The 27,850-nt window shown below is 38.2% G+C and overlaps 1 protein-coding gene across 1 annotated transcript in view; it reads left to right on the top strand.

Annotated features, from left to right (window-relative positions):
* SPTA1 (spectrin alpha, erythrocytic 1) overlaps nt 1-27,850 on the top strand; it is a 161,685-nt gene that overhangs the window by 64,560 nt on the left and 69,275 nt on the right. The window contains exons 22-27 of the mRNA XM_066255179.1: nt 6,840-6,991; nt 14,139-14,325; nt 20,966-21,067; nt 21,911-22,002; nt 23,845-23,989; nt 26,266-26,447. Of these exons, the coding sequence (XP_066111276.1) occupies nt 6,840-6,991; nt 14,139-14,325; nt 20,966-21,067; nt 21,911-22,002; nt 23,845-23,989; nt 26,266-26,447 (860 nt within the window). The remainder of the gene's footprint in view (nt 1-6,839; nt 6,992-14,138; nt 14,326-20,965; nt 21,068-21,910; nt 22,003-23,844; nt 23,990-26,265; nt 26,448-27,850) is intronic.

Here is a 27,850-nt window from a genome sequence, read left to right on the forward strand (position 1 = left end):
TAAATTTTAAAATATATATTTTATAATATATATATATATAATGCTAAAGAAAGTCTGAGACCTGAGACCTCTGGGTCAAAATCAAGTAAAAAAACATCCACATCATAGGACTACCTGAATAAAAAGAAAGGAAGCAAGGGATAGAGAACCTGTTTGAAGAAGTTATAGTTGAAAACTTCCCTAACCTGGTGAAGGTAAAAGTCAAAGTTTAGGAAATACAAAGAGTCCCACAACAAGACACATAACAATTACAATGTCAATGATTACAGACAAAAAATAATCTTAAAAGCTGCAAGGGAAAAGTGATTAATTACATACAAAGGAGCCCCTATAAGGCTGTCATCTGATTTCTCAACAGAAACACTTCAGGACAGAAGGGATTGGCAGAAATTTATAAAATGATAAAAAAAACAAAAAACAAGAACCTACAACCAAGACCACTCTATTCAGCTAAGCTATCATTTAAAACTAAAAGAGAAATAAAGATCTTCCCATACCAAAAAAAAGCTAAAGGAATTTATTACCACCAAACCTGTATTGCAAGAAATGGTAGAAAGTCTGCTATAAGAAGGGAAAATTCAAAAAAAAAGAAATTGAGAAGAAAAGGAGTATGGGTTTAAAAAATCAATTTGCAGGCTGGTCTGTGTGGTGTAGTGGATACAGCATCAACCTGGAAAGCTGAGATTGCTGCTGCAAAACCCTGGACTTGACTGGTCAAAGCACGTAGGACTAGCAATCAATGAACAACTAAAGTGAAGCAACTATGAGTTAATATTTCTCACCCCCCTCTGTAAAATTTATAAAGAAAAAAATTTTAACAAAGAATAAAATTTCAATAAATAAGTACATATCAATTAGAACATTAAATGTAAATGTATTAAATTTCCTAATCAAAAGACATAGAGTAGCTGAAGGGAAGGAAACATGACCAATATATAAGCTATCTAAGAAAGACCCACTTCAGAACAAAACCTACGCACAGACTGAAGTGAAGGGATGGAAAAAAGTATTCCATGCAAATGGAAATTAAAAAAAAAATGAAGTAGCAAAACTTATATATGACAAAATAGACTTTAAAACAAGACTATAGCAGGAGACCAATAAGGTCACTACATTATAATAAAAGGAGCAATTCAATAAGAGGATATAACCATTATAAACTTTTATACACTCAATATAAGATCACCTAAATATATAAAATAGATTTGGATAAATATAAATGGAGAGATTGACAGCAATGCAGTTATAGTAGGGGATTTTAACATTCCAATAACATCAATGGATACATCTTCCAGACAGAAGATTAACAAGGAAATAGGGCCTTAAACACACACTAATTCAGCTGGATTTCAATTGATATTTTTAGAGCATTTCACTCCAAAGCAACAGAATATACATTATTTTCAAATGCACATGGAATGTTTTTTAGGATAGACCACGTGTTAGCACACAAACAAGTCTTAATAAATTTAAGAAGATTGAAATCATATCAAGCATCTTCTCTGACCACAATGATATAAAACTAAAAATTAACTACAATAAAAAAACTGTAAAGCATTGAAACACATGAAGGCTAAATAGCATGTTAATAAACAATGAATGTGCTAACAATTAGATCTAGGAAGAAATAAAAATTTCTTTGAAACAAACAAAAAGGAACATACAACTACCAAAAATCTATAAGACACAACAAAAGCAGTCCTGAGGGGAAGTATGTTGAATTACAGGCCTACCTCAAGAAACAATTAAACTTTACAACAACAGGGATGGACCTTGAGAACATTGTACTAAGTGAAATAAGTAAATAAAAAAAAAAAGCTTAGAACGATATAATTTCACACATAGGTAGGATATCAAAATGAGACTTATGGACATAGATAAAAGTGGTTACCAGGGGGAAGGGATTGGGGAGAGGGAGTAAAGAAGGACAAATATATGGTGACAGACAATGATTTGACTTTGGGTGATGGACCCTGTAATGCTGATGGCCAAGCCTAGGCAGGTTCACATTAGATTCAAGCAGATGGTAGAGGAACTGCAGAGACAGAAAGTGGTGGGCCATTCCTGTTTATTAGAATCTCGCAAAGTGAGACAAGCAAGCAGACAGAGGGAAACTGCTTCTCATGGCAGCAGGTGAATGAACACCAAAATGGCCCCTTGCAGTGCTGGGCAGGCAATCCACCAAACAGCCCCTCGCAGTGGCAGGCAGGCAATCTGCAATCTGTCCTGAGTCAAAGCACCCATGGCCTTACAAAGACTCTGCCCACATGGTTCTTCCATGCGCTCACGCACTTATGCAAAGTGCAAGTGATCAAGCCTAAAGCCCTTTTAGGGTTGCTCACCTCACATCTACATGACAAGTATCTTCTGCGATGGCCCCTTGTGTGAGGAGTGAGGTACATTACATAAAAAAAAACCAATACAGACTACAGCAACCAAATCACAAAGGCACAGGCTATTCAAAAATGACAATAATTACAAAGGTGCCCTTCACAATGTCACCCTGAGCACTCTGCCCATTTGTTTCTCTAACAAATGTCATGCCAGAGTTTGGCATCTAGGGCAAACTGCAGCTCTTGGGCCTGTATTTTCTTCTCATGTGACTGTTCCAATGCCAGGTGCTATTGGCATTCAGCCTGCCTTTCACACTGAAGCTCTCGAACTCAGTCAGTCTCCTTCTCCAGCAACTGCTGCAGTTCAAGTCACTGTTGGAGCTCAGTCTGCAGCTCATCCTGAAGCTGTATTACAAGTTTTATTCTTTGAAATTCCTGGGCTGTCCTCCACTACGATGTTGCTGTAGCAATGATGTAGATGTAGGTGAGGCAGCAGTCACGCTGGTGAGTTTGCCGTGTTGTAAGGGCTTTATGGTTTTAGCTTTCTGGCTTAATGCCTCTAGCAATAAGATATCAGGCTTTGGGCTCCCCTCCCCACATCTCAAAAGACCCAGGGACCAGACAAGAAGCACCTCTGTTCTTCATGGAGAGAGTGGCTCTGGAGAGCTAGCTGTGTGGCATTTATCTCTACCCCTCTCCTTACCATGAAGTGAGGGAGGCGGGATCTGGAAGGCTAAGAGGCTTCACTTTAGTTTTTTCTGTCTTTGCGATGTGCAGGCTGCAGGCAGACTGCAGGAACACTGACCATGACCCTGAGCTCTGACCCTTCGGTTTAGTTTTCCCCCCTCTGCCCCTCTATCTCATCACTCCTCCTGACAGAAGGAGACCCAGTCACTCCAGTTTCCCTCTCCATGCCCCTCAGACAAAATCCAGACAGCCTGAGTTTTCCTCCTCCCTATAGTTCAGCAGAGAAAAAAAAAAAGTCATTCCAGGTTTGTTTCCTCTTCAGAGCCCACTGAAAATGTGTTTTATCTTCTATCCCCTTTTTCAACTGCTCCCACTTTTAGTCCATTCAGTGCGTGGATCTTTCAGGTGCACCCATGAGCCCCACTGGGTTCCTTCACTATGTTATAGTTTTCAATTTGTTAAAATTTCAAGGGGAGAGCCTGATCTGTGGTGGCGCAGTGGATAAAGCGTCGACCTGGAAATGCTGAGGTCGCCAATTCAAAACCCTGGGCTTGCTTGGTCAAGGCACATATGGGAGTTGATGCTTCCAGCTCCTCCCCCCTTCTCTCTCTCTCTCTCTCTCTCTCTCTCTCTCTCTCTCTCTCTCTCCCTCTCTGTCTCTCCCTCTCCTCTCTAAAATGAATAAATAAAAAATTTTAAAAAAATTATAAAATTTCGGCCCTGGCCGGTTGGCTCAGCGGTAGAGCGTCGGCCTAGCGTGCGGAGGACCCGGATTCGATTCCCGGCCAGGGCACACAGGAGAAGCGCCCATTTGCTTCTCCACTCCTCCGCCGCGCTTTCCTCTCTGTCTCTCTCTTCCCCTCCCGCAGCCAAGGCTCCATTGGAGCAGAGATGGCCCGGGCGCTGGGCATGGCTCTGTGGCCTCTGCCTCAGGCGCTAGAGTGGCTCTGGTCGCAATATGGCGACGCCCAGGATGGGCAGAGCATCACCCCCTGGGGGGCAGAGCACCACCCCTGGTGGGCGTGCCGGGTGGATCCCGGTCGGGCGCATGCGGGAGTCTGTCTGACTGTCTCTCCCTGTTTCCAGCTTCAGAAAAATGAAAAAAATAAAAATAAAAAAAAATAAAAAAAAAATTATAAAATTTCAAGGGGAGAGATCAGGAGTATCTCTCACCCTCCACTACTCTGACATTATTCAAATAGTGACTTTTTCAGGACATATTTCTTTTTCTCCTCTTTTTTGATTTCTCTGTTTTTTTTCTACATATTAGGTAGATCTGCCATGTCTCCCAGTCTTGATAAGGTAGCCTTATTTTGGTGGTCTTTGGATCTCAAAAGCATGGTCTCCTTGGTCACCTGAGCTAGGTGCTACAGGAGTGTCCCTTGTGTAGGTTATATTTTCCTTTCTGATGTAGTTGAGCCTTGCTTGCTATGGAATGCCTGTGGGTTGTTGAGCCTCAGGCCAGCTGTGTGTAAGTATTGGCCACAACCAGTGTACAAACTGCTGTGCACAGGCTGACCCCACAAAGTGAAATACACCTCAGCAAGATCTGGAACCTGCTGATACTTCCCTTTGATTTTTCTGTGTTTTGAGCTAAGCAGGTTATTCTCTGAAGGAAACCACCAAGCATTGATTCTGGAATACTTTGGAAGGGATTTCAGTGCAGGTCAATGTTAGACACTGCTTGTGACTGGCCCTTGGTTACCGGTTAGAAGCTTGAAAGTGATCTATGGTTGGTAGTTGCTTGACCTAGGAGCACATGGAAGGGTCCAAGCTGCATACTGAGGCCTAGTGACACCAGTACCAGAATTGAAGCAGATCAGCAAAAGGTATAAGGCACTTTGAGACTTACCATGGCTAGTTGGCTACTCTTTAAGCTCAGCCACTGAAAAAACCTTAGGGTTATGTGACTTATGTCATGCAGGTACTCAGGGAGTCACCAGGTAAGAGCAAATAATGTTCACTAGGTTAATAAAGATTCCAGCTCAGCAAAAGTCTCTGGATACATTGAGGCCAGCCATTACATTTTTGGGGCCTGTAGACCTCTGTGGTGGAACAGGGTCTCAGGTGTTATCAGGGTGGAACTGCTAGTTTGTCAATCTAAAGAAGAGAAAGATTTGGCTGTGTGGAGAGAGAGCTCAGTATAGGAACATTAGCTCCTATTAGACACATGAGAAGATGGTACTCACTTCAAAGCCACACAAATCAGTCTCTCCCTGTGTGTCTCAGGCACCTCTTGGGACTGGCCAGAATTCCCCAAGAGTTTGCCAAGAAAGACTACAATGAAAGCTCAGGCTAACCATTGCTCACAGAGTTTACAGCCATGCACAATTTTGGTGGCCAGGGCATTAGGGAGTCATCAGATTGGAGCCAGTAAAGCTCCCAAGGCCAGTGCTCAACTCAAGAAAATGGTGTTCATGGGCAGTGTGAGAGAGGGACTCAACACAGGGACGTTGACAATTGTCCTTTGAGCAGTCACCTTAAAGCCATTCAACTCATTATCTCCCTGTGTGACTCTGAATTGCTATCCCTCCACTGGAGCCCAGGGTGAGTACCTGCAAGCATGATTTTTTTGTGTATTGGCCCTGTTAGAGGGTGCCTGGGTTTCTGGCAACCTTCTGTCTGCCCCAGGTGGATGAAATTCCTACTGATTTTTACAGCCAGATGCAATGTGGGCTCTTTTTTCCAGCACTGGTACTTTGGTCTGGGGAACCCAGCATGAGGTTGAGACCCCTCACTCCTCAGAGGGGACCTGGATTCTCAATTACTACACCTGAATGTGGGGGCCACCTTATTTTGTATCTCTGTTCTTCCTACCAGTCTTAATGTGGCTTCTTTTGCATATCCTTTGTTATGACTTCTGTTCAGCTAGTCTTCAGGTCATTATCCAGGTTGGTTTTTCTATAATTTACTTGTAATTTTGATGTGGTCATGGGAGATGGTGAATGCAGGTTCCACTTACTCTGTGTTCTTGGACCTAGGATCTCAGCTTGGTTTTTATTTAGATCTTTTTTCTGTAAGAATAGTGATAAAATATTGGCTATAATTTTAAATATATATTTATAAGAACTCAAGTAATTGTTTTATATTCTGAAATTTCATTAACCTCCAAAAATTATTGGGAAGAGAAGAGAGTTTAGAATATTGTTACTGTGAGGGAAAGTGATCTTTTTAGAGAAGCAACATGTTTTATTATTAAATAAGTTGTGTGTCACTCCACCTTTCTCTTTGCTTAGTCTTCTCCGTTTTACCACATTATTCTCTAAAGAGATTAACTTGAGAGTGCTTAGTATAGCACAATATCCAAAATACTCTGTGGTGATCAGGGTGATACTTTAGCATAAAGCACTCACTAAGTTAATTTCAAGGCAACACGGTTTTTAGGATGTGTCAGATAGGGAAAGTAAGGTGTAAGAGAAGTTTTTTTAACAATATTGCCATACACAGATATTCTATTACTAAGAAGCTTAGTTTGATTCTGGCTTTGTTTGTGTATTGTTTGTTTGTTTTGTTTTGTTTTTAATTTCTGGTGGAAAATATGCACCATCATTAAAAGAACTATCTTTGGTTTTTGAAAACCTCATTAAAGGTCTAACATCAAATATCATATTTCTTGATTTCAGAAGCTTATTTCTGCAACTACTGCAACTCATTATTTACATTCTTTTTAATATGTGCAAATTACAATATTCCTCCTATAAGTGATGGTCTGCTTCTTCTGGCCATCAGCTTGTACCCATGCTTAGAGACTTAGCTGAACTTTCTCATATTTGTGGCTTTCCCAAGAAATAAAGAAAGAGTGGAAATTTTCTCTTCCAGGACTGGTGGAAGGTGGAAGCTGATGAGCACCAGGGTTTTGTTCCAGCTGTCTATGTCAGGAAACTAGCCCATGATGAGTTTCCTATGCTCCCACAGCGGTGGAAAGAAGAACCAAGCAACATCACTCAGCGTCAGGAACAGATTGAGAACCAGTAAGTTGTGGAGACTGAAGAACTGAAGAAGTTTTTAGCCAAACATTTCCTATTGGCCAAAGGCACTTCTCATGACTGCATCTGTTAGATTAGAGATTCCTTGCAAATAAGAGTTAAAAGTAAACTTAAAGTCCTTTAAATACTTCTATGAGGACAGGAAATTCCAGTACCATAAAGTCAGTTGTCTCAGGTTGGACATTTAATAGAGTCATGTATTTTTATTCCCTGCCCAGCATGCTTTCAAGATTATAAAAAGACCTTCTAACATCCACATAAATTTTATTTACTTTACCAGACTGTTTTATATCCAGTTGTCAGCAAGTATATCAAAATTTCACTTCTATAGGATGCTGCCAGTCACACTATTGAAACAGTGACATGTTTATTATTTTTAAATTTCTATTTAGACAATTAATTTTAACGAGATGACATTAATCAATTAGAGTACATAGATTCAGAGAATACATCTCCAGATCATTTTGTCATTTGATTATGTGGTATACTCACCAACCAAAGTCAATTTGTCTTCTGTCACCTTTTATTTGGTTTTCTTTATGCCCTTCTCCTCCCCTACTCCCTCATTCTTCTCTCTACCCCTCCCCCTGGTAACCAATATATTCTTATCTATGTCCATGAGTCTCAATTTTATGTTCCACCTATGTATGGAATCATACAGTTCTTAGCTTTTTCTGATTTACTTATTTTACTCAATATAATGTTATCAAGGTCTATCTATGTCATAAATAATCTTATGTCATCATTTCTTTTTCTTTTTTTTTTAATATTAATATTTTTTTATTAAATTTAATGCAGTGACATTGATAAATCAGGGTACATATGTTGAGAGAAAATATCTCTAGATTATTTTGACATTTGATTGTGCTGTATACCCCTCCCGCAAAGTTAAATTGTCTTCTGTCACCTTCTATCTGGTTTTCTTTGTGCCCCTCCCCTCCCCTAACCCCTCTCTCCTTCTTCACCCCCCCTCCCCCAACCCCCCCGCCCCTGTTGCCATCACATTCTTGTTCATGTCTCTGAGTCTCATTTTTATGTCCCTTCTATGTATGGATTCATCTCAGTTTTTTTTCTGATTTACTTATTTCACTCAGTATAATGTTATCAAGGTCCATCCATGTTATTGTAAATGATCCAATGTCATCATTTCTTATGGCTGAGTAGTATTCCATAGTATATATGTACCAAAGTTTTTTAATCCACTCGTCCTCTGACGGACACTTGGGCTGTTTCCAGATCTTCGCTATTGTGAACAATGCTGCCACAAACATACGGGTGCATTTCTCCTTTTCGAGCCGTTCTATGGTGTCCTTGGGGTATATTCCTAAAAGTGGGATAGCTGGGTCAAAAGGCGGTTCGATTTTCAGTTTTTTGAGGAATCTCCATACTGTTTTCCACAGTGGCTGCACCAGTCTGCATTCCCACCAGCAGTGCAGGAGGGTCCCCTTTTCTCCACATCCTCGCCAGCACTTATTCTGTGTTGTTTTGTTGATAAGCGCCATTCTGACTGGTGTAAGGTGATATCTCATTGTGGTTTTAATTTGCATTTCTCTAATGATTAGTGATGTTGAGCATTTTTTCATATGCCTATTGGCCATCTGTATGTCCTCTTTGGAGAAGTGTCTATTCATCTCTTTTTCCCATTTTTGGATTGGGTTGTTTGTCTTCCTGGTGTTGAGTTTTACAAGTTCTTTATAAATTTTGGTTATTAACCCCTTATCAGACGTATTGTCAAATATGTTCTCCCATTGTGTAGTTTGTCTTTTTATTCTGTTCTTGTTGTCTTTAGCTGTGCAAAAGCTTTTTAGTTTGATATAGTCCCATTTGTTTATCCTGTCTTTTATTTCACTTCCCCGTGGAGATAAATCAGCAAATATATTGCTCCGAGAGATGTCGGAGAGCTTACTGCCTATGTTTTCTTCTAAGATGCTTATGGTTTCACGGCCTACATTCAAGTCTTTTATCCATTTTGAGTTTATTTTTGTGAGTGGTGTAAGCTGGTGATCTAGTTTCATTTTTTTGCAGGTAGCTGTCCAATTTTCCCAACACCATTTGTTAAAGAGGCTGTCTTTACTCCATTGTATTTCCTTACCTCCTTTGTCAAATATCAGTTGTCCATAGAACTGTGGGTTTATTTCTGGGTTCTCTGTTCTATTCCATTGATCTATATGCCTGTTCTTATGCCAGTACCAGGCTGTTTTGAGTACAATGGCCTTGTAGTATAACTTGATATCAGGAAGTGTGATACCTCCCACTTTATTCTTCTTTTTTAAGATTGCTGAGGCTATTCGTGTCCTTTTTTGGTTCCATATAAATTTTTGGAATATGTATTCTATATCTTTGAAGTATGTCATTGGTATTTTAATTGGTATTGCATTGAATTTATAAATTGCTTTGGGTAATATAGACATTTTAATGATGTTTATTCTTCCTAACCATGAGCACGGTATATGCTTCCACTTGTTAGTATCTTCCTTGATTTCTTTTATCAATGTTTTGTAATTTTCCGAGTACAAGTCTTTAGTCTCCTTGGTTAAGTTTACTCCTAGGTACTTTATTTTTTTGGTTGTAATTGTGAAGGGGATTGTTTCCTTAATTTCTCTTTCTGACTGTTCATTGTTGGTGTATAAAAATGCTTCTGATTTCTGAGTATTGATTTTATATCCTGCCACTTTGCTGAATTTATTTATCAGGTCCAGTAGTTTTTTGACTGAGACTTTAGGGTTTTCTATATACAATATCATATCATCTGCAAATAATGATAGTTTTACTTCTTCTTTTCCAACATGAATGCCTTTTATTTCTTCTTCTTGTCTGATTGCTGTGGCTAGGACTTCCAGGACTATGTTAAATAAGAGTAGTGAAAGGGGGCATCCCTGCCTTGTTCCTGATCTTAAGGGTATTGCTTTTAATTTTTGCCCATTGAGTATGATGTTGGCTGTGGGTTTCTCATAGATGGCTTTTATCATGTTGAGGTATGTTCCCTGTATTCCCACTTTGCTGAGAGTTTTGATCATGAATGGGTGCTGGATTTTATCAAATGCTTTTTCTGCATCTATTGAAATTATCATATGGTTTTTCTCCTTCTTTTTGTTTATGTGATGAATCACATTGATTGATTTACGAATATTGTACCAGCCTTGCCTCCCCAGAATAAATCCCACTTGATCATGGTGTATGATTTTTTCCATATATTGTTGGATCCGGTTTGCTAATATTTTGTTGAGGATTTTAGCATCTATATTCATCAGAGATATTGGCCTATAATTTTCTTTCTTTGTGTTGTCTTTGCCTGGTTTTGGAATCAGAATTATGCTCGCCTCATAAAAGGAGTTTGGAAGTCTTCCTTCCTCTTGAATTTTTTGAAATAGTTTGAGAAGGATAGGAGTTAGTTCTTCTTTGAATATTTGGTAGAATTCCGTTGTGAAGCCATCGGGCCCCGGACTTTTCTTTGTTGGGAGTTTTTTGATAACTGTTTTGATCTCCTTTGGTGTAATTGGTCTGTTTAAGTTTTCTGATTCTTCCAGATTGATTTTTTGAAGATTGTACGTTTCAAGGAATTTGTCCATTTCATCTAGGTTGTCTAGTTTTTTGGCATACAGTTCTTCATAGTATTTTCTTACAATATTTTGTATTTCTGTTGTGTCAGTTGTTATTTCTCCTCTCTCATTTCTAATTTTATTTATTTGAGTCCTCTCTCTCTTTTTCTTGGTGAGTCTACTTAAAGGTGCATCAATCTTGTTTACCTTTTCAAAGAACCAGCTCCTAGTTTCATTGATCCTCTGTATTGTTTCTTTAGCCTCTATGTCATTTATTTCTGCTCTGATCTTTATTATTTCCTTCCTTCTACTACATTTGGGCTTTACTTGCTGTTCTTTTTCTAATTCTTTTAGATGCAGGGTTAAGTTGTTTATTTGAGCTTTTTCTAGCTTCTGAAAGTGTGCCTGTAGTGCTATGAACTTCCCTCTCAGCACTGCTTTCGCTGTGTCCCATAAATTTTGAGTTGTTGTATGCTCATTGTCATTCGTTTCTAGGAATTTTTTTATTTCTTCTTTGATCTCATTCTTAATCCATTCATTATTTAACACCCTGCTATTTACTTTCCATGTGTTTGAGAATTTTTGAGCTTTTCTGCTGTGATTCATTTCTAGTTTCATGCCGTTGTGATCGGAGAAAGTGCTTGATATGATTTCAGTCTTCTTAAATTTGTTGAGAGCACTTTTGTGCCCTAACATGTGGTCTATCCTAGAGAATGTACCATGAGCACTTGAAAAGAATGTATATTCTGCTGCTTTAGGGTGAAAGGTTCTGAAGATATCTATTAAATCGAGTTGATCTAGTGTTTCCAATAAGTCTGCTGTTTCTTTGTTAATTTTCTTTCTTGAGGATCTATCTAGTGATGTTAGTGGGGTATTGAAATCCCCTACTATTATAGTATTGCTGTTGATCTCGCCCTTTAAATCCATCAAAGTCTGTTTTATATATTTGGGTGCTCCTATATTAGGTGCATAGATATTTATAATAGTTATATCTTCCTGTTGGATTACTCCCTTTATCATTATGTAGTGGCCTTCTTTATCTCTTACTATATCCTTTGTTTTAAAGTCTAATTTATCTGATATAAGTATTGCTACCCCAGCTTTTTTTTCATTTCCGTTTGCATGAAACATTTTTTTCCATCCTTTTACCTTCAATCTGTGTGTGTCTTTTGTTCTAAGGTGTGTCTCTTGTAGACAACATATGTATGGGTCCTGTTTTCTTATCCACGCAGCTACCCTATGTCTTTTGATTGGATCATTTAATCCATTTACATTTAAGGTTATTATTGATATGTAGTTGTTTATTGCCATTTTCTTCTTTAAAGGTGTATTCCTTTTTCTTTTTTTTTTTCTGTATTCTTTTCCCACTTTATCTGTTTACACCAGGCCCCTTAATATTTCCTGCAGCATTGGTTTGGTTGTAATGAATTCCTTGAGTTGTTTTTTGTCTGGGAAGCTTTTTATTTCTCCTTCAATTTTAAACGATAGCCTTGCTGGATAAAGTAGTCTTGGTTGTAGGTTCTTGTTCTGCATTACTTTGAATATTTCTTGCCATTCCCTTCTGGCCTCAAGTGTTTCTGTTGAGAAGTCAGATGTCATCCTTATGGGGGCTCCTTTGTAGGTGATAACTTTTTTTTCTCTTGCAGCTTTTAATATTTTCTCTTTATCGCTTAGCTTTGGTATTTTAATTATGATGTGTCTTGGTGTAGGTTTCTTTGGGTTTCTCTTTAATGAAGTCCTCTGTGCTTCTTGGATTTGTGAGAGTTTCTCTTGCATTAATTTAGGGAAGTTTTCAGCTATGATATGATTGAACAAAGTCTCTATCCCTTGTTCTTTTTCTTCTTCTTCAGGAACCCCTATGATGCGGATGTTATTTCTCTTCATGTTGTCACAGAGCTCTCTAAGTGTTTCCTCTGACTTTTTGAGTCTTTTTTCTCTTTTCTTCTCTGCTTTCATTCCTTCATTCCAGTTGTCTTCTAACTCGCTGATTCGATCCTCTGCTCTATCTATCCTGTTTTTAATTCCTTCCATTGTGGTCTTTATTTCTGATATTGTATTTGTCGTCTCCAACTGATTCTTTTTTATACTTGCTATTTCTTTATTTAGGTTTTCAAACTCCCCCTCCATTGTTGTTCTAAGATCCCTAAGCATCCTTACAATCATTATTTTGAACTCCGCATCTGGAAGTTTGATTATTTCCATATCACTCAGTTCATCTCTCGAAAGTGTCTCTTGTGGTTTCATTTGGATTGCACTCCTTTGTTTTCTCATCTTCTTTTTTTTTTTTTATTTGTAGAGTTGATTGAGTCTAGGCTTGGTGTTGTCTGCCTCCAGTTTTCAGTTGTGTTATTTTTAGGTCTTCGTGGGTTGGTATCAGCTATTATTTGTAATCCACTTTCGGATTTGGGCAGCTTTGAAGTCTTGATTTGTTTGTTTTCTTAACAGGTGATAGTCTTGTTAACTGATCTCAGCAGGGGGCTTCCTTGAAACTGTATCCAGGAATGCTGTGGGTGTAACCTGAGACGCTGAAGGTCTCTTCCTCCAACTAATCTCACTGGGGGCAGGGTTTTTTCTCTCAGCTTCAGTAGGGGGAGGTGTATCTCAGATCTCCATGGAGACCTGAGTTACTGCCCCTCCTCCCCACTTCTTGTTTTCAGCTGTGTCTTGTTGTGCTGATTGGAGCTGGATAGATGTCCGGAGATCTCTGATCCTGAAGCACTTCAGCTCTGTTTTGTGAAAGGTTCAGTCCCTCCCCCAGCTATGGCCGCCTCCAGCACGAATGAGTCAGCTTTTTTATTTCGTTTCTTGCATACCTTAGCCCCTCACAGTCTGTCCCTCTCCCTGTCTTTTCCACTTGGGAGATAAGCTGGTCTTTTCAACCCACCTTGCTCCCTGGCCGCCAGGTAAGTGGCTGTGAGCAGTAGTTTCTGCTCTTTTTCCTCTGTGAAATCCTCTCTGGGCTCTCAGCCTCACCCCCCTCCTTCCCTTCCTGTAAGCAGAGGAGATTCAGGCACTCCTTGCCAGGATTATTGTGGCTTCCTCTTTGCTCCTTGGTTTTTGAGAGCTGTTCTTGCAGTTCAGTGTTGGTTTTTCATGCTGATTTTTTCTAAATTGATTTGTATTCCAGTTTGGTGTTGAGAGCTGGGTGTCTGTGCATCCGCCTACTCCGCTGCCATCTTCTCTCTCTCTGTCATCATTTCTTATGCCTGAGTAGTATTCCATAGTATATACATACCATGTCTCCTTTATCCAATCATCTATTGAATGGCTTTTTGGTTGTTTCCATGTCTTGGCTGCTGTGAACAATGCTGTGATGAATATGGGGCTGCATGTGTCTTTACATACCAATGTTTTTGCGTTTGAGGGGTATATACCCAGTAGAGAGATGTTTATTATTTTTAAATGCAACATTGTGTTTATTTCTCTGCACTCAACATTATTTATCTTCTATTTGTATTTTCTTCTCTCACTTTCTTTTGCTTTTTTCTCTCTTTTTTTCCCCTTTCCTTCTTTTCTGTTCTCACCCTGCCTCTACTGTTCTTTTTCCTTTTCTTTTATTTCTCCTTTCCCATTATCTTCATTTATACAACCAGGTACCACTCCCTCCTTCATCGGGCAGAAGAACGCAGACGTCGTTTATTGCAACGTTACAATGAGTTTTTGCTGGCCTATGAGGCAGGAGATATGCTGGACTGGATCCGAGAGAAAAAGGCAGAAAACTCTGGCATAGAACTAGATGATGTTTGGGAGTTGCAAAAAAAGTTTGATGAATTCCAAACGGTGAGAAAATGGAACCATCTCCTCCAGACAGTTTTTGAGAATTATCATTGTTTTCTTTTACCCATGTTTCCTCCTAAGTGACTCCTTAATTTCACAGTTGATAAATGTCTTTCCCAAAGCTACTGAGAGCTTCACATTTCAAATTTTTCTCTGCGTATTGTAAATGCAAGGAAAATAAAGAGGAAAGTAGTCACCCCAACTTGGCATCCTGCAGTTCCTGCTATTCCCAAGTCCTACAGGGAGTGGTGTTCTTGAATTCTTTAAAACTTGATCTATACTGTGTTTCTGATGCCCATATTGAGATGAGGTGTTGTGGAACTCTGTGTAAAGTCTAATTATGGGGCAGAAACTGGATGAGGAAGTGGAAAAAAATAACCCAACTTTAAATCTAGACAATTTATAATTTTTTTATGTACTTAAAACCTTCTTGTTCCCCTTTTTCTTACGAACCTATTTTATTATTTTAACTAGCAGTGATTATAAACCTCTTTCTTCCTTTCTTTTTTATGATGGATACTAATGGAATTAAAGTGATAGATGATAGGTAAATAGATATAGGGATGTTATAGATATAGAATATGTAAAAAGAAAAATAAATGAAAATAAGAGTAAAATTATAAAATAACATGAAGAATGAGACTTCCATAGGAAAACTCATTGAAAGGCTAATGCATAATGTAATGAACAATATTGTCAACATAAACATTATGATGAGCTCTCTAGAGTTATTTTACAAGATTCCTTAATATAAGCACATTCAGTCAATAAAATTCTATAGATGGTAGAGGACTTATGTTGACAGAAAAGAATATTACATGGCCAGATATAGATCTCCTGATGGTGTTACTTACTCCAGGGAGAGATTTTTAAGAACCCTGGAAAAAGAAATTTACATACTTTCTCTTAATATTTACATGTTTTAATTTACACTTATATCCTGATCATTTGGAATCTATTATTGAATATGGTAAGGAGGAAAACTCAATTTTATCTTTTTCAAAAATGCCTAACCAATTTTTGCAGCATCATTTACTAAGAAATCCATTTTTGCTTTAGTGATTTGAGTTGTTACCTTAATCGTATAGCAGAGGTCCATATGCTCTTAAAATTATTTTTGCTATTTATGTTTTTTCTATGATAGACTGGATAAGTTATGATAGCCTATATCTATGCATGTATTAACACCACACTGTTCTTATTTTATTTTATTTTATTTTATTCACTTAACATGTGAATTTACATTCTAAAATTTTTTAGTGTTAACTATAGGCACAAAATTGTACAATAGATCTCTAGAACTTACTCCTCTTGCTTAACTAAAATGTTTTGCCTGTTAATAGTAAGTCCCTATTTTTCTGCCACTAATCCCTGGTCACCATTATTCCACTCTATGATTCTGAGTTTGACTATTTTAGATTATTTAAGTAGAAGCATCTAGTATTTGTCCTTCTGTGACTGGTTTATTTCACTTAACATAATATCATCCAGCTAAATCCAAGCTGTGGCATAATGCAGAATTTCCTCTTGTAAGGCTGAATAATATTCATTGTATATGTACACCTCATTTTCTTTTTCTTCTAATTTTTAAATTTTATTTAGAAAACAAGGTGACATGATCAACAACAGTACATAGGTTTCAGGCAAATATTTCTATAGCATTTGAACTCTTGTTTATGTTGTATATCCATCACCCAAAGTCAAATCATTTTCCATCACCTTATATTTCTCCCTCTTTACACCCTCCCCTCCACCCTCTCTCATTCCTTTCTCCCACTTTCCCTTACCCCTGGTAACCACTTCAGTTTTATCTATGTCCATGAGTCTCAGTTTTATATCCCACCTATGTGTGAAATCATGCAGTTCTTAGCTTTTTCTGATTTATTTCACTCAGTATAATATTCTCAAGATCCATCCATGTTGTCATAAATGTCACTATATAGTCATTTATTATGGCTGAGTAATATTCCATTGTAATTTATCCAATTTTATCCACATCTTCTTTATCCAATTTTATCGAGAGATACTTTGGTTGTTTCCATGTCTGGCCACTGTGAATAATGCTGAGATGAACATGGGGGTGCATGTGTCTTTATGTAAAAATGTTTTTGAGTTTTTGGAATAGATAACCAGTACAAAGATTGCTGATTCATATGGTAATTCTATTCATAATTTATTTTTATTAAGTGAGAAGAGGGGAGGCAGAGACAGATTTCTGCATGCACCCCAACTGGGATCCACCCAGCAAGCCCCCTAACAGGGGGTGCATTGCCCATCTGGGCCTCTGCTTGGTTGCTCAGCAACTGAGCTATTTTAGAGCCTGAGGTGAGGCCATGGAGCCATGCTCAGCACCCAGGGCCAACTTTGCTCAAACCATTTGAGCCATGGCTTCAGGAGGGGAAGAGAAAGAGAGAAGGAAGAAGAGAGGAGGAGAAGCAGATGGTCATATCTTTCATGTGCCTTGACCTGAAATCAAACCCAGGCCTTCCACATTAACACTCTAAGCTTGAAAAAACTAGCCAAGTCCTCTATTCTTAATTTTTTGAAGAAACATAAATTTTCTTCCATAATGGTTGCACTAATTTGCATTCCCACCAGCTGTGAATGAGGGTTCCTTTTTCTCCACAGCCTGTCCAACTGTCTTATTAATAATAGCCAAACAAGTATGAGGTGGTATCACATTGTAGTTTTGATTAGCATTTCTTGAATAGCTAGTGAAGATGGGCATCTTTTCATATATCTGTTGGCCATTTGTATGTCCTCTTGGGAGAAGTGTCTTTTCAGGTCCTCTCCACATTTTTTAATTGGATTTTTGCTTGTTTGTTGCTGAGCTTTGTGAGTTCTTTATATACTTTGGATAATAATCCCTTATCAGAGCTGTAGTTTGCAAATGCCACCTTCCCTATAGTTGGCTGCTATTTGTTTTGTTGTCAGTTTCTTTTGCTGTGAAGAAGCTTTTTAGCTTGGTATAGTCCCAATCATTTATTATTCTCTTTCTTTCCCTTGCCTTTGGGGTCAAATGCCAATAAATTGTTCTCTATGGCCAAGGTCCATAAGCTTAATACCTATATTTTCTTCTATGTGATTTATATTTTCAGGTCTTTTATTTAGGTTTTTGATTCATTTTGAATTAATTTTTGTTCAGGAGGACAAACTGTAGTCAAGTTTCATTCTTTTGCATGTGGCTTAACAATTTCTCCAGCATTAATTATTGGAAGGCCATTTTTCTCCATTGTGTTTTCTTGGCTCCTTTATCAAAGATGATTTGATCATATATATGTAATTTTATTTCTCTCAATTCTGTTCCATTGGTCTGTATATCTGTTTTTCTGCCAATACCATGCTGTTTTGATTATCATGGCTCTATACTATAATTTGAAATCAGGTAGTGTGATACCTCCAGCTTCATTTTTTCCCCTCAGGATTGCTTTGGCTACTCGGGGTTTTTTATGGTTCCATACAAACCTGGTAATTTTTCTTCTATTTTTTTTAAAGAATTGCATTAAATTTTTATATTGCCTAGGGTAATATGGCCATTTTAACTGCTGATTCTTTCAATGCATGAACATGAAATAATTCTTCATTTCATTGTGTCTTTTTAAATTTCTTTCAATAATGTTTGTAGATTTCAGTATATAGGTCCCTCACATCCTTTTTTAAGTTTATTCCTATTTATTTATTTATCTATCTATCTATCTATCTATCTATTTATTTTTTATTTTGCAATTGGAAAAAAATTCTCTTTTTTAGTTTATTTTCCAAAGTTTCATTGTTGGCATATAGAAAAGCAGTGAAGTTTTCTATATTGATTTTGTATCCTGCGACTTTACTGTATTGCTTTATTATTTCTAAGAGCTTTTTGGTGGAGTGTCTGAGGTTTTCTATATTCAGGATCACGTCATCTGCAAAGTAGTGATACCTTAACTACTTCATTCCCGATATGGATGCCTTTTATTTCTTTCTCTTGCCTATTGCTCTTGCTAAGACTACCAGAATTATGTTGAATAAGAGTGGAGAGAGTAGGCAGCCTTGTCTCATTTCTGATTTTAGACGAAAAGCCTTCATTTTTTCACCATTTAGTAGGATATTAGATTATGGTTTGTCATATATGGCCTTTATTACATTGAAGTTCTTTCTTCTATTCTGATTTTATTGAGTGTTTTAAAAATAAAGGGATATTGTATCTTATTCTTGTAAAGCTCTCTCAGTTTTTTTTTTTAATTTGTGAGTCTCTCTTTTATTGTCTCTGAAGCATCTCTAGTTTCTTGTCTTCAATGTCACTGATTCTTTCCTCTCTCTGGCTTGTTCTATTAGCTAGAGTTGCTACCTGAATTTTCAATTCATGTATTGAATTCTTCATTTCTGTTTTTAAAATTTCAATCTCCTTGATGAGGTATTTGTTTTGTTCATTAATTTGTTTGAGCTCATTATGTTGCCTATTGGTTTCTTCTCAGATCTCATTGAGTATTTTCAAAACTTCAATTTTGAATTCTTTATCATCTAACTCCAATGTTCCCATGTCATTTAGTTTTTTTCTGGTGGATTTTTATTTTCTTTCTGTACTACATCTCTTTATTTTGTAGCCATGGAATTTAATTTCTTCTACTTTGATGGCATTTGATAGCAGTGTTAAAAAACCTAACAACAACACAAAAAAACCTTTAAAAATGGTAAAATTTAAGAAAAGCCATGAGTAATTAAAAAATTATGATGAGCCTGACCAGGTGGTGGCACAGTGGATAGAGAGTCATACTTGGATGCAGAGGACCCAGGTTTGAAACCTTGAAGTCACCAGCTTGAGTGCAGACTCATCTGGTTTGAGCAAGGCTCACCAGCTTGAGCACAAGGTTGCTGGCTTGAGCAAGGGGTCACTCGGTCTGCTGTAACCCCCCAGTCAAGGCATATATGAGAAAGTAATCCATGAACAACTAAAGTGCACAATGATGAATTGATGCTTCTCATCTCACTCCCTTTATGTCTGTCTGTCCTTATCTGTTTCTCTCTCTGTCTCTGTCACCAAAAATAAAATTATGATGAAAAATCACATTTAAAAAGTTCCAAAGCAAGCAGAAATATCAAAAACAAAACATTCACAAGACAAAAATAAAATATAAAAATTAAAGAAAATTAAATTCAAAAGAGAAAAGAAGGATAAAAAAGAATAAGAAGAAAAATGGGAAAAAGAAAAAAAGAGGGGAAAGAATAAATAAATTTTAATTTTGAGATGTTTCTTTCAGTAATTGTTGCTGTAGTACAACTTTTAGCTCTGTGAAGTTGCTGGGCTGTTCTCCACTGAGATGTTGCTATTGCAATGATGTGGGTGGGGCCGCAATTGCATTAGTGAATGGGAAGTGTTGTGTGAGTTTTATGACTTTGGCTTTATGGCTTCAGTTTTCCAGCTTTCTGGTTCTAGCAGTGGTGATCTCAGTCTTCTGGGCTCTCCTTCCCACATCTCAACAGACTTGTGGACCAGACTTGGAGCACTTCTGTTTCTCAGTGTAGAGAGTGGTTCTGGAGAGCTAGCTGTGGGATTTGTCTTTGCCACTCATGGTACTGCAAGATGAGGGAGGCAGGATCTGGGAAGCTGGGGGACCACACTTTAGCTTTTTCTGTCTCTGCTAAATGCAGACTACAGGCAGAACACAGGAGCATGGGCTGTTACCCTACACTCTGGCCTCTTTGGTTTGTCTTCCCCTCTGCCCCTCTGTCTCACTGTTCTTCCTGGCAGAAGAAGAACCAGCCACTGTGAGTTTCTCTCTCTATGTCCCTCAGACAAAATCCAGAGAGCCTGAGCTTCCATCATTCCCTCCTCCCCATAGTCCAGCAGAGAGAAACCAAAACAGAAAGTCACTCAGGGTTTGCTCCTTTCCCTTCCAAAGCCCACCATGAAAGTGTTTTATTTTCCATCCCCCTTTTCACCCTGTCCCACCTTTAATCCATTCCGTGCATGGATCTTTCAGGTGCACCTGAAATCTCAGATAGGGTTCCTTCCCTCTATTATAATTGTTCAATTTGTTGAAATTTCAAGGGGAGAGATCAGGAGTATCACTCACACCACCATTAGTCTGATGTTATTTACTGTATTCTTTTCCACACTGTTTTAATTACAGAATTTTTATATCATCTGTTTACTGTCTTGTTGGAAAAGGCTTTCTAACTATGACTCAAAATTTGTGTTCATTGAGGACACTAAAAAAAAGATAAATTTCATTAAAACCACAATAAGAACAACATAAAAAATCCTGTAGTTTTGCATGGCAAATATCACCATAAACAAAATGATAATACAGTCAACACATTTGGGAGAAAATATTTTTAAGATAAAAGATTGATATGCCAGTATATAAGTACCTTAAAAATTGAAGGGGAAAATGAAATTAAAAAGAAATCTAGGAAAATGAATGTGCTCCATACTTCAGATAAATAACAGATCTCTTACCAAGTTTTTGAGAGTCACTGGATGTCAGGGAGGTTAAAGGCCCTCTTCTAGGTGACAATTTGAGTGAGGCAGCTTGTTGTGCATTGAAAGTAAGGTTAGCAATATGTTTTAAGATTTATCTATGTCATGGCAGAGGTGAGCAGGCAAATGTGAAAGATTTGTAAGAAGAGGATTTACATTGCTTTGTATAAATTCCCCATCCAGGATTTGAAGACCAATGAGCCTCGACTGAAAGATATCAACAAGGTGGCTGATGATCTTCTATTTGAAGAGCTTCTAACACCAGAAGGAGCTCAAATACAGCAGGTAACTAAGGCTCCTTTCATCTCTCCTCACTACCAGGTCGAGCTTTGAGAGTTATCATTTAATGTAAATATACTCAACTTCATATTCCACAGATCAGGTGGGACTTTCAGAAAGTAATGGCAGTGTGGAGCTGAACACAGAAAAGGTCCAAGACAGTAGTCCAAATAGTTTAGCCATTTCAACTGATCTGAAGTCATCAGACTGCAACATATACTCACCTCTACCCTATCACTACAGATATAGAAATCCATGAAAACAAAGAAACAAATATATGAAAACAAAGAAAGTGAAGATAAAGAAACTATGGTGGTAGAAGGGGTAAATGAAGAAAACTTACTGGAAGAAATAGACCTTGATAAAATCTGGTGAAAGATGAAAAAGATTATAAATCAGTAGAGATGGGGAAAGGAGCATTCTATAACTGATTCAAGTTTGTACCTATGGTTCCATAAAATATCTAATGAACATTAATGTAATATCTAGTCTAGGTCTCTGGGTTGTAATAAACTACTGAGGATGAGTTCTCTCCTGCTTTTTGTGCTGGATGATATTGATATGGAGTAAAAAGAAAAAAGGAATGTTCATAGGAACAATTTACTTACCCTCTACAGAAAGTAGGATGGTTTCACCCTGAAATATCAGTTTAGAAAGAAAAGTAATCTCTTTTTTAACTTCAATCACAAGAGTCCCTAACTCAAGCTATCCAAGAAAGAAGTGAACCTATGTAATTTCTGAAGGAGATAACATAAAACAACCAATATTTAAATCCTATCTAGTTTTAGACACCCCTGAGCTATCTGAGTCAGCTCCCAAGTTTAAGTCTGATATGTCTACCTCTTTTAGGAGTTGAACACCCGCTGGGGCTCTTTGCAGAGGCTTGCAGAAGAACAGCGCCAACTGCTGGGTAGTGCCCATGCTGTCCAAATGTTTCACAGGTGAGAATCTTAACTCTAAACAGTGGTGCTGTTCTAGAACCCACTCAAAAACTCCCATAATAGCCTGACCAGGTGGTGGCACAGTGGATAGAGCATTGGACTGGGATGTGGAGGACCCAGGTTCAAGACCCCAAGGTTGCCAGCCTTAGTGTGGGCTCATCTGGTTTGAGCAAGGCTCACCAGATTGAGCACAAAGTCATTGGCTTGAGCAAGGGGTTACTCGGTCTGCTGTATCCCCATGGTCAAGGCACATATGAGAAAACAGTCAATGAACAACTAAGGAGCCGCAACAAAGAATTGATGTTTCTCATCTCTCTCCCATCCTGTCTGTCTGTCCCTATCTGTCCCTCTCTCTGACTCTCTCTGTCTCTGTCACAAAAAAACAAACAAACAAAAAAATCCTCCCATAATAGTAGAACCATAACTATTAGTATAACCCTTTTTTCTGAAATAGAAATAATAGGAAATGATGTGTTTTTGTAGTATATTCTTCACTTGGCCCATAAGATATTCCCAGACAACCAATTTTAATTTTCTTTTTTTATTTTATTTTTATTTAGACAATTAAATTTAATAGGGTAACATTGGTCAATCAGAGCACATAGATTTAGAGAAACCATCTCCACATCGTTTGGACAGTCGATTATGTTGTATACCCATCACCCAAAGTCAAACCATCTTCTGTCACCCTATATTTTGTTTCTCTTTAAGCCCCTCCCCTTCCCTCATCCCCCTCCCTCTCCACCCCGCCCTTCCCCCTGGTAACCACTGCACCCTTGTCTATGTCCATGAGTCTCAACTTTGTGCCCCACCTATGTATGGAATCATACAGTTCTTAGCTTTCTCTGATTTACTTATTTCACTCAGTATAATGTTATCAACATTCATCCATGTTGTAAATGATACTATGTCATCATTTCTTATGGCTGAGTAGTATTCCATAGTATATATGTACCACATCTTCTTTATTCAATCTTCTATTGAAGGGCATTTTGGCTGTTTCCATGTCTTGGCCATTATGACCAATGCTGCGATGAACATGGGATGTATGTATCTTTACGTAACCGCATTTTCAAGTTTTGTGGGTATATACTCAGTAGGGTATATACTCTATTCTTAATTTTTGGAGAAACCACCATACTTTCAATTTTTTAGTGCCTATGCTTGGACCTTGGTACATAATAGCAGTCTATATATATTGTCATGACAGTGAATAAAACTTAAAGTAGAAACAGGTTTAAATAACTATACTTCTGAGCTAGACAGAGATAGTTAAAAACAGCAGATATCACAGTGACTAGCTGTTGTTTCGACAACTTATTTAGGATTTCCAATTTTTTTTCTACACTAAGAAATGCACATGCATAACAGCAAACAATATGAACAACCAAATAGAAACCAAACATCTTCACCATGTATAAATGTATTTTTGAATATCCAGAGAAGGGAAAAGCAAAGTGCAATGATTATGATTGTTTAGAATGGTTTAAGAGGGAATCTTGTGAAATATAATAGTTAAGCATATAGCTCTGCAGTAAGGCAATCTTGTTCAAACTTAAACTTGATTGTTTAGCAGTAGTATAAGTTTGAAAAATATACTTAGCATTTTTAAAATTCAGTTTTCTCATAAATAAAATAGGAATGGTAATAGTAATTATACCTCAAATACTATAGTTATAAATATAAATGAACATAAGTTCTAGCACATTTAAAAGGATAATGTTGGTGATGATGATGATAATGATTATGATGATGATGTGGTGGTGGTAGTGATGACTTCCTTGTGAGTCCAGCTAATCTGATTCTGATACACATTCTTACTTCTAAATACTCATGTACCAGAGAAGCAAATGACACGAAGGAACAGATTGAGAAGAAGAGCCAGGTCCTCGGTGCTGCTGATCCTGGCTCAGACCTGTTCAGTGTTCAGGCCCTTCAGCGACAGCATGAGGGTTTTGAGAGAGACCTCATACCCCTGGGAGAAAAGGTGAGACATTATTTTCCAAGATTTTCTAATACTTTCTTCTTCATGTTTATATGTATCAATGCCCTGTTCTGTGGTTTTACTTCCCAGTACTTATTCTTATATTTCTTTTTATTACTCCATAAGTGTTCTTGTATCCTGTCCCTAATTCAAGACCATTGAAGGGAAATGCCACAGTACTAGTAGCACCAAGGGAAAACATATTCGTTTAATAATCTCCAGGATCATAATGATAAGTGAAATAAGCCATTCAGACAGAGATAAGTACCATGTGATTTCATTTATATTTGGAATCTAATAAAAAAAATGAACTAACAAGTGAAATAGAAACAGACTCACACATACAGAGCAAGCTAACAGCTGTGGGAGGGGGTTGGACGAGGGATGTGGAGGGATAGAGCACAGAAGAACAAAAAAAACCTCATGGACATGGACAACAATGTGGAAATTGCTGGGCTGGGATAGGTGGAGGAGAATATAGGGGTGATAAATGGAGATGGTTGTTAACCATTGTCACCCCAATAAAATTCAATCTACTAGAAGAAAAGGAAATGTATTGGAAATGAACCTCCTCTCCAAGTGTCTATTTAATGGGTTTCAAGTGAGCAGAACTTACAGAAGCTAGTTGGAGACCAACAGCCTAAGACAAGTAGAAAATGTTCAGACTCAAAATAGTCAAGGCCAATGATTGAATATAGTGCAGAATTTTCTTCACACGCTATTAAATTAGCTTAATCCTATACCAACCTAAAAGTGAATTCTGGAGCTTGCCAGATGCACTATGGGACAAATCAGTCATCGTACAACATGTCATTATCATGCAAAGCAAAAGGAAGCACAGAAATATCTAGTATATTGGTAAGAGCAGTGGTCCCTAACCCCCGGGCCGCAGACCAGTACCTGTCCGTGGGCCATTTGGTACCGATCTGCAAAGAAAGAATAAATAACTTACATTGTTTCCGTTTTGTTTATATTTAAGTCTGAACAATGTTTTATTTTTATTTTATTTATTTATTTATTTATTTATTGTATTTTTCTGAAGCCAGAAACAGGGAGGCAGGCAGACAGATTCCCACATGTGCCCAACTGGGATCCACCCGGCACGACCACCAGGGGGCGATGCTCTGCCCATCCGGGGCGTCGCTTTGTTGTGACCAGAGCCACTCTAGCGCCTGAGGCAGAGGCCACAGAGCCATCCTCAGTGCCCGGGCAAACTTGGCTCCAATGGAGCCTTGGCTGCAGGAGGGGAAGAGAGAGACAGAGAGGAAGGAGAGGGGGAGGGGTGGAGAAGCAGATGGGCACTTCTCCTGTGTGCCCTGGCCAGGAATCGAACCCGGGATTCCTGCACACCAGGCCAATGCTCTACCACTGAGCTAACCGGCCAGGGCCTGAACAATGTTTTATTTTTAAAAAATGACTAGATTCCCTCTGTTACATTCATCTAAGACTCACTCTTGACGCTTGTCTTGGTCACGTGATACATTTATCCGTCCCACCCTAAAGGCCAGTCCATGAAAATATTTTCTGACATTAAACTGGTCTGTGGCCCAAAAAAGGTTAGGGACCACTGGGTAAGAGCTTCACAATAAAAATTAGAGTCCTTGGGTTCCTAAATAATGCTGCCAATAACCAGCATTTACTTAAGCACCGTCTCTGAAAGCCTTCTTATCTTAAAAAGTGTGGTCATGTAAATGTTGACTACTTCAGGGAGTTAACATATTTACCAATAGAAGGGTAATTTTATTTTTTTTATTTTTTTATTTTTTTTTCCTGAAGCTGGAAACGGGGAGAGATAGTCAGACAGACTCCCGCATGCGCCCGACCGGGATCCACCTGGCACGCCCACCAGGGGCGATGCTCTGCCCACCAGGGGGGATGCTCTGCCCCTCTGGGGCATCGCTCTGCCGTGACCAGAGCCACTCTAGCGCCTGGGGCAGAGGCCAAGGAGCCATCCCCAGCGCCGGGGCCATCTTTGCTCCAATGGAGCCTTGGCTGCGGGAGGGGAAGAGAGAGACAGAGAGGAAGGAGGGGGGTTGGAGAAGCAAATGGGCACTTCTCCTATGTGCCCTGGCCGGGAATCGAACCCAAGTCCCCCGCACGCCAGGCCGACGCTCTACCACTGAGCCAACCAGCCAGGGCCTAGAAGGGTAATTTTAGTTAAGAAAGTAACAAAATGTTCTTGTATTTCACTGATGTCTGTTTGAGGACGCAAGATTTTTCTTTTGCTAGGATTCAGGTGTGATTCTAGGATGATTATCAGTGTTCTTGTATCTCCCCAGGTGACCATATTGGGAGAGACAGCAGAGCGGCTAAGTGAATCCCACCCAGATGCCACTGCTGACCTGCAGAAGCAGCAAATGGAACTGAATAAGGCCTGGGACGACCTACTTGGGCATACAAAGGATCGTAAGCAGAACCTTAATGAGGCCCAGAAATTCTACCTGTTCCTCAGCAAAGCCAGGTAAAGCTCAAAAGGCCAGACAGGGTGGGGAATTTTATGTCTAGTCCCTGAAGGGAGCTTCTAGGAGCAGTCTGGGTTTGTGTGCTCTTCACTGCTGAGTTTGGAGGATAACTCAATGTCCAGATAGTACCTCTGGTAAGGCACAAAAATCTTAAGTTTAATACTTTAAGCCATAAAATGTTGAAGTTTGAAGGAATGTGAGGTCATCTAAGAAATTAGATAAACTTCAATAGAGTGTATACTATACCTATATAGGATGCTCTGTCAGGAGTTGTATAATGTGGATATTTTTATTTTACTGGAAAGGCAGAGTATAATACAGCTAACCATGATAGAATGTAATACAACCCCAAAACACTCATCTTAACAGATAGATGAAGCTATATACGAACAGGGGCACAAAGATAAGAAAGGTGCAACATGTTCATGAAACAAGCAGAGATAGCTAGAGCATAGGTTTTTGTTGCTGTTCATTAGTTTTGTTTTGTTTTAGCTCAGAGAGATAAAGAAAAGTGACAAGAAATAAACTTAGAAATGTTGAGATCAAATTCTAAATAATTATCATTGCCTTGCTAAAAAAATTCTAGACATTATTACAATTTAGCAAATATACACTTTGTGGAACAATTCCCACATTTTCCCCTGTCATATCAGTCTGATAGGAGGAGCACTTAAATAAGAATCCAGAAAGGATGTATTAGCTCTCAATGTAATATTTCTGAGGGAAAAAAGGAAGAAACTTTGGGCAAATGATCACAGTTACTCTTGAGAGTGCCCACCTCTGGAAAGCTATAGTTTTTCATACAATAAAAATAAATAGCATCCATAGCAATTTATCCAAATAATTTTTTGCTCATATGTGATGATAGATAGATACTACCTGAATATAAGATTCGAAGCCCAGTGTAATCCCTTTTCTTTTATGTTGTGGAAATAGTATTCTCAGTCTCAGAACAAGTAACTTATTTTACCTCTATATGACACTTTTAGCCCTGGCCAAGTAGTTTGGTTGGTTAAAGCATTGTCTTGAAGCTCAGAGGTTGCCAGTTCAATCTCAAATCAGGGCATGTACAGGAACAGATAAATTCTCTCTCTCTCTCTCTTTCCCCCTTCCTCTATCTAAAAAAAATAAATCAATAAAATAAACATTTTTTTAAAAAAGAGACACTTTTGCTTTTCAAGTTGTTTATCTTTTTTTAATAGGTGAGCTCTTAGAATACACAAATATGACTTTTTCACAATATTTGGTACTTAGTAAGAACCCAATAAAATTTAATTATTTGAATAAGTGAATAAATGTGTTTACAAAAGAAGAGACTGTTTTGTCCTAGATATGCCTTCCTTGAGATTCCATAATAAGATAAATTTTTAAACCTAAGAATTTATTTTAAGGAATAAGAATA

Source organism: Saccopteryx bilineata, chromosome 2 (genome assembly GCF_036850765.1).
Source record: "Saccopteryx bilineata isolate mSacBil1 chromosome 2, mSacBil1_pri_phased_curated, whole genome shotgun sequence".
Lineage (NCBI taxonomy): Eukaryota > Metazoa > Chordata > Mammalia > Chiroptera > Emballonuridae > Saccopteryx > Saccopteryx bilineata.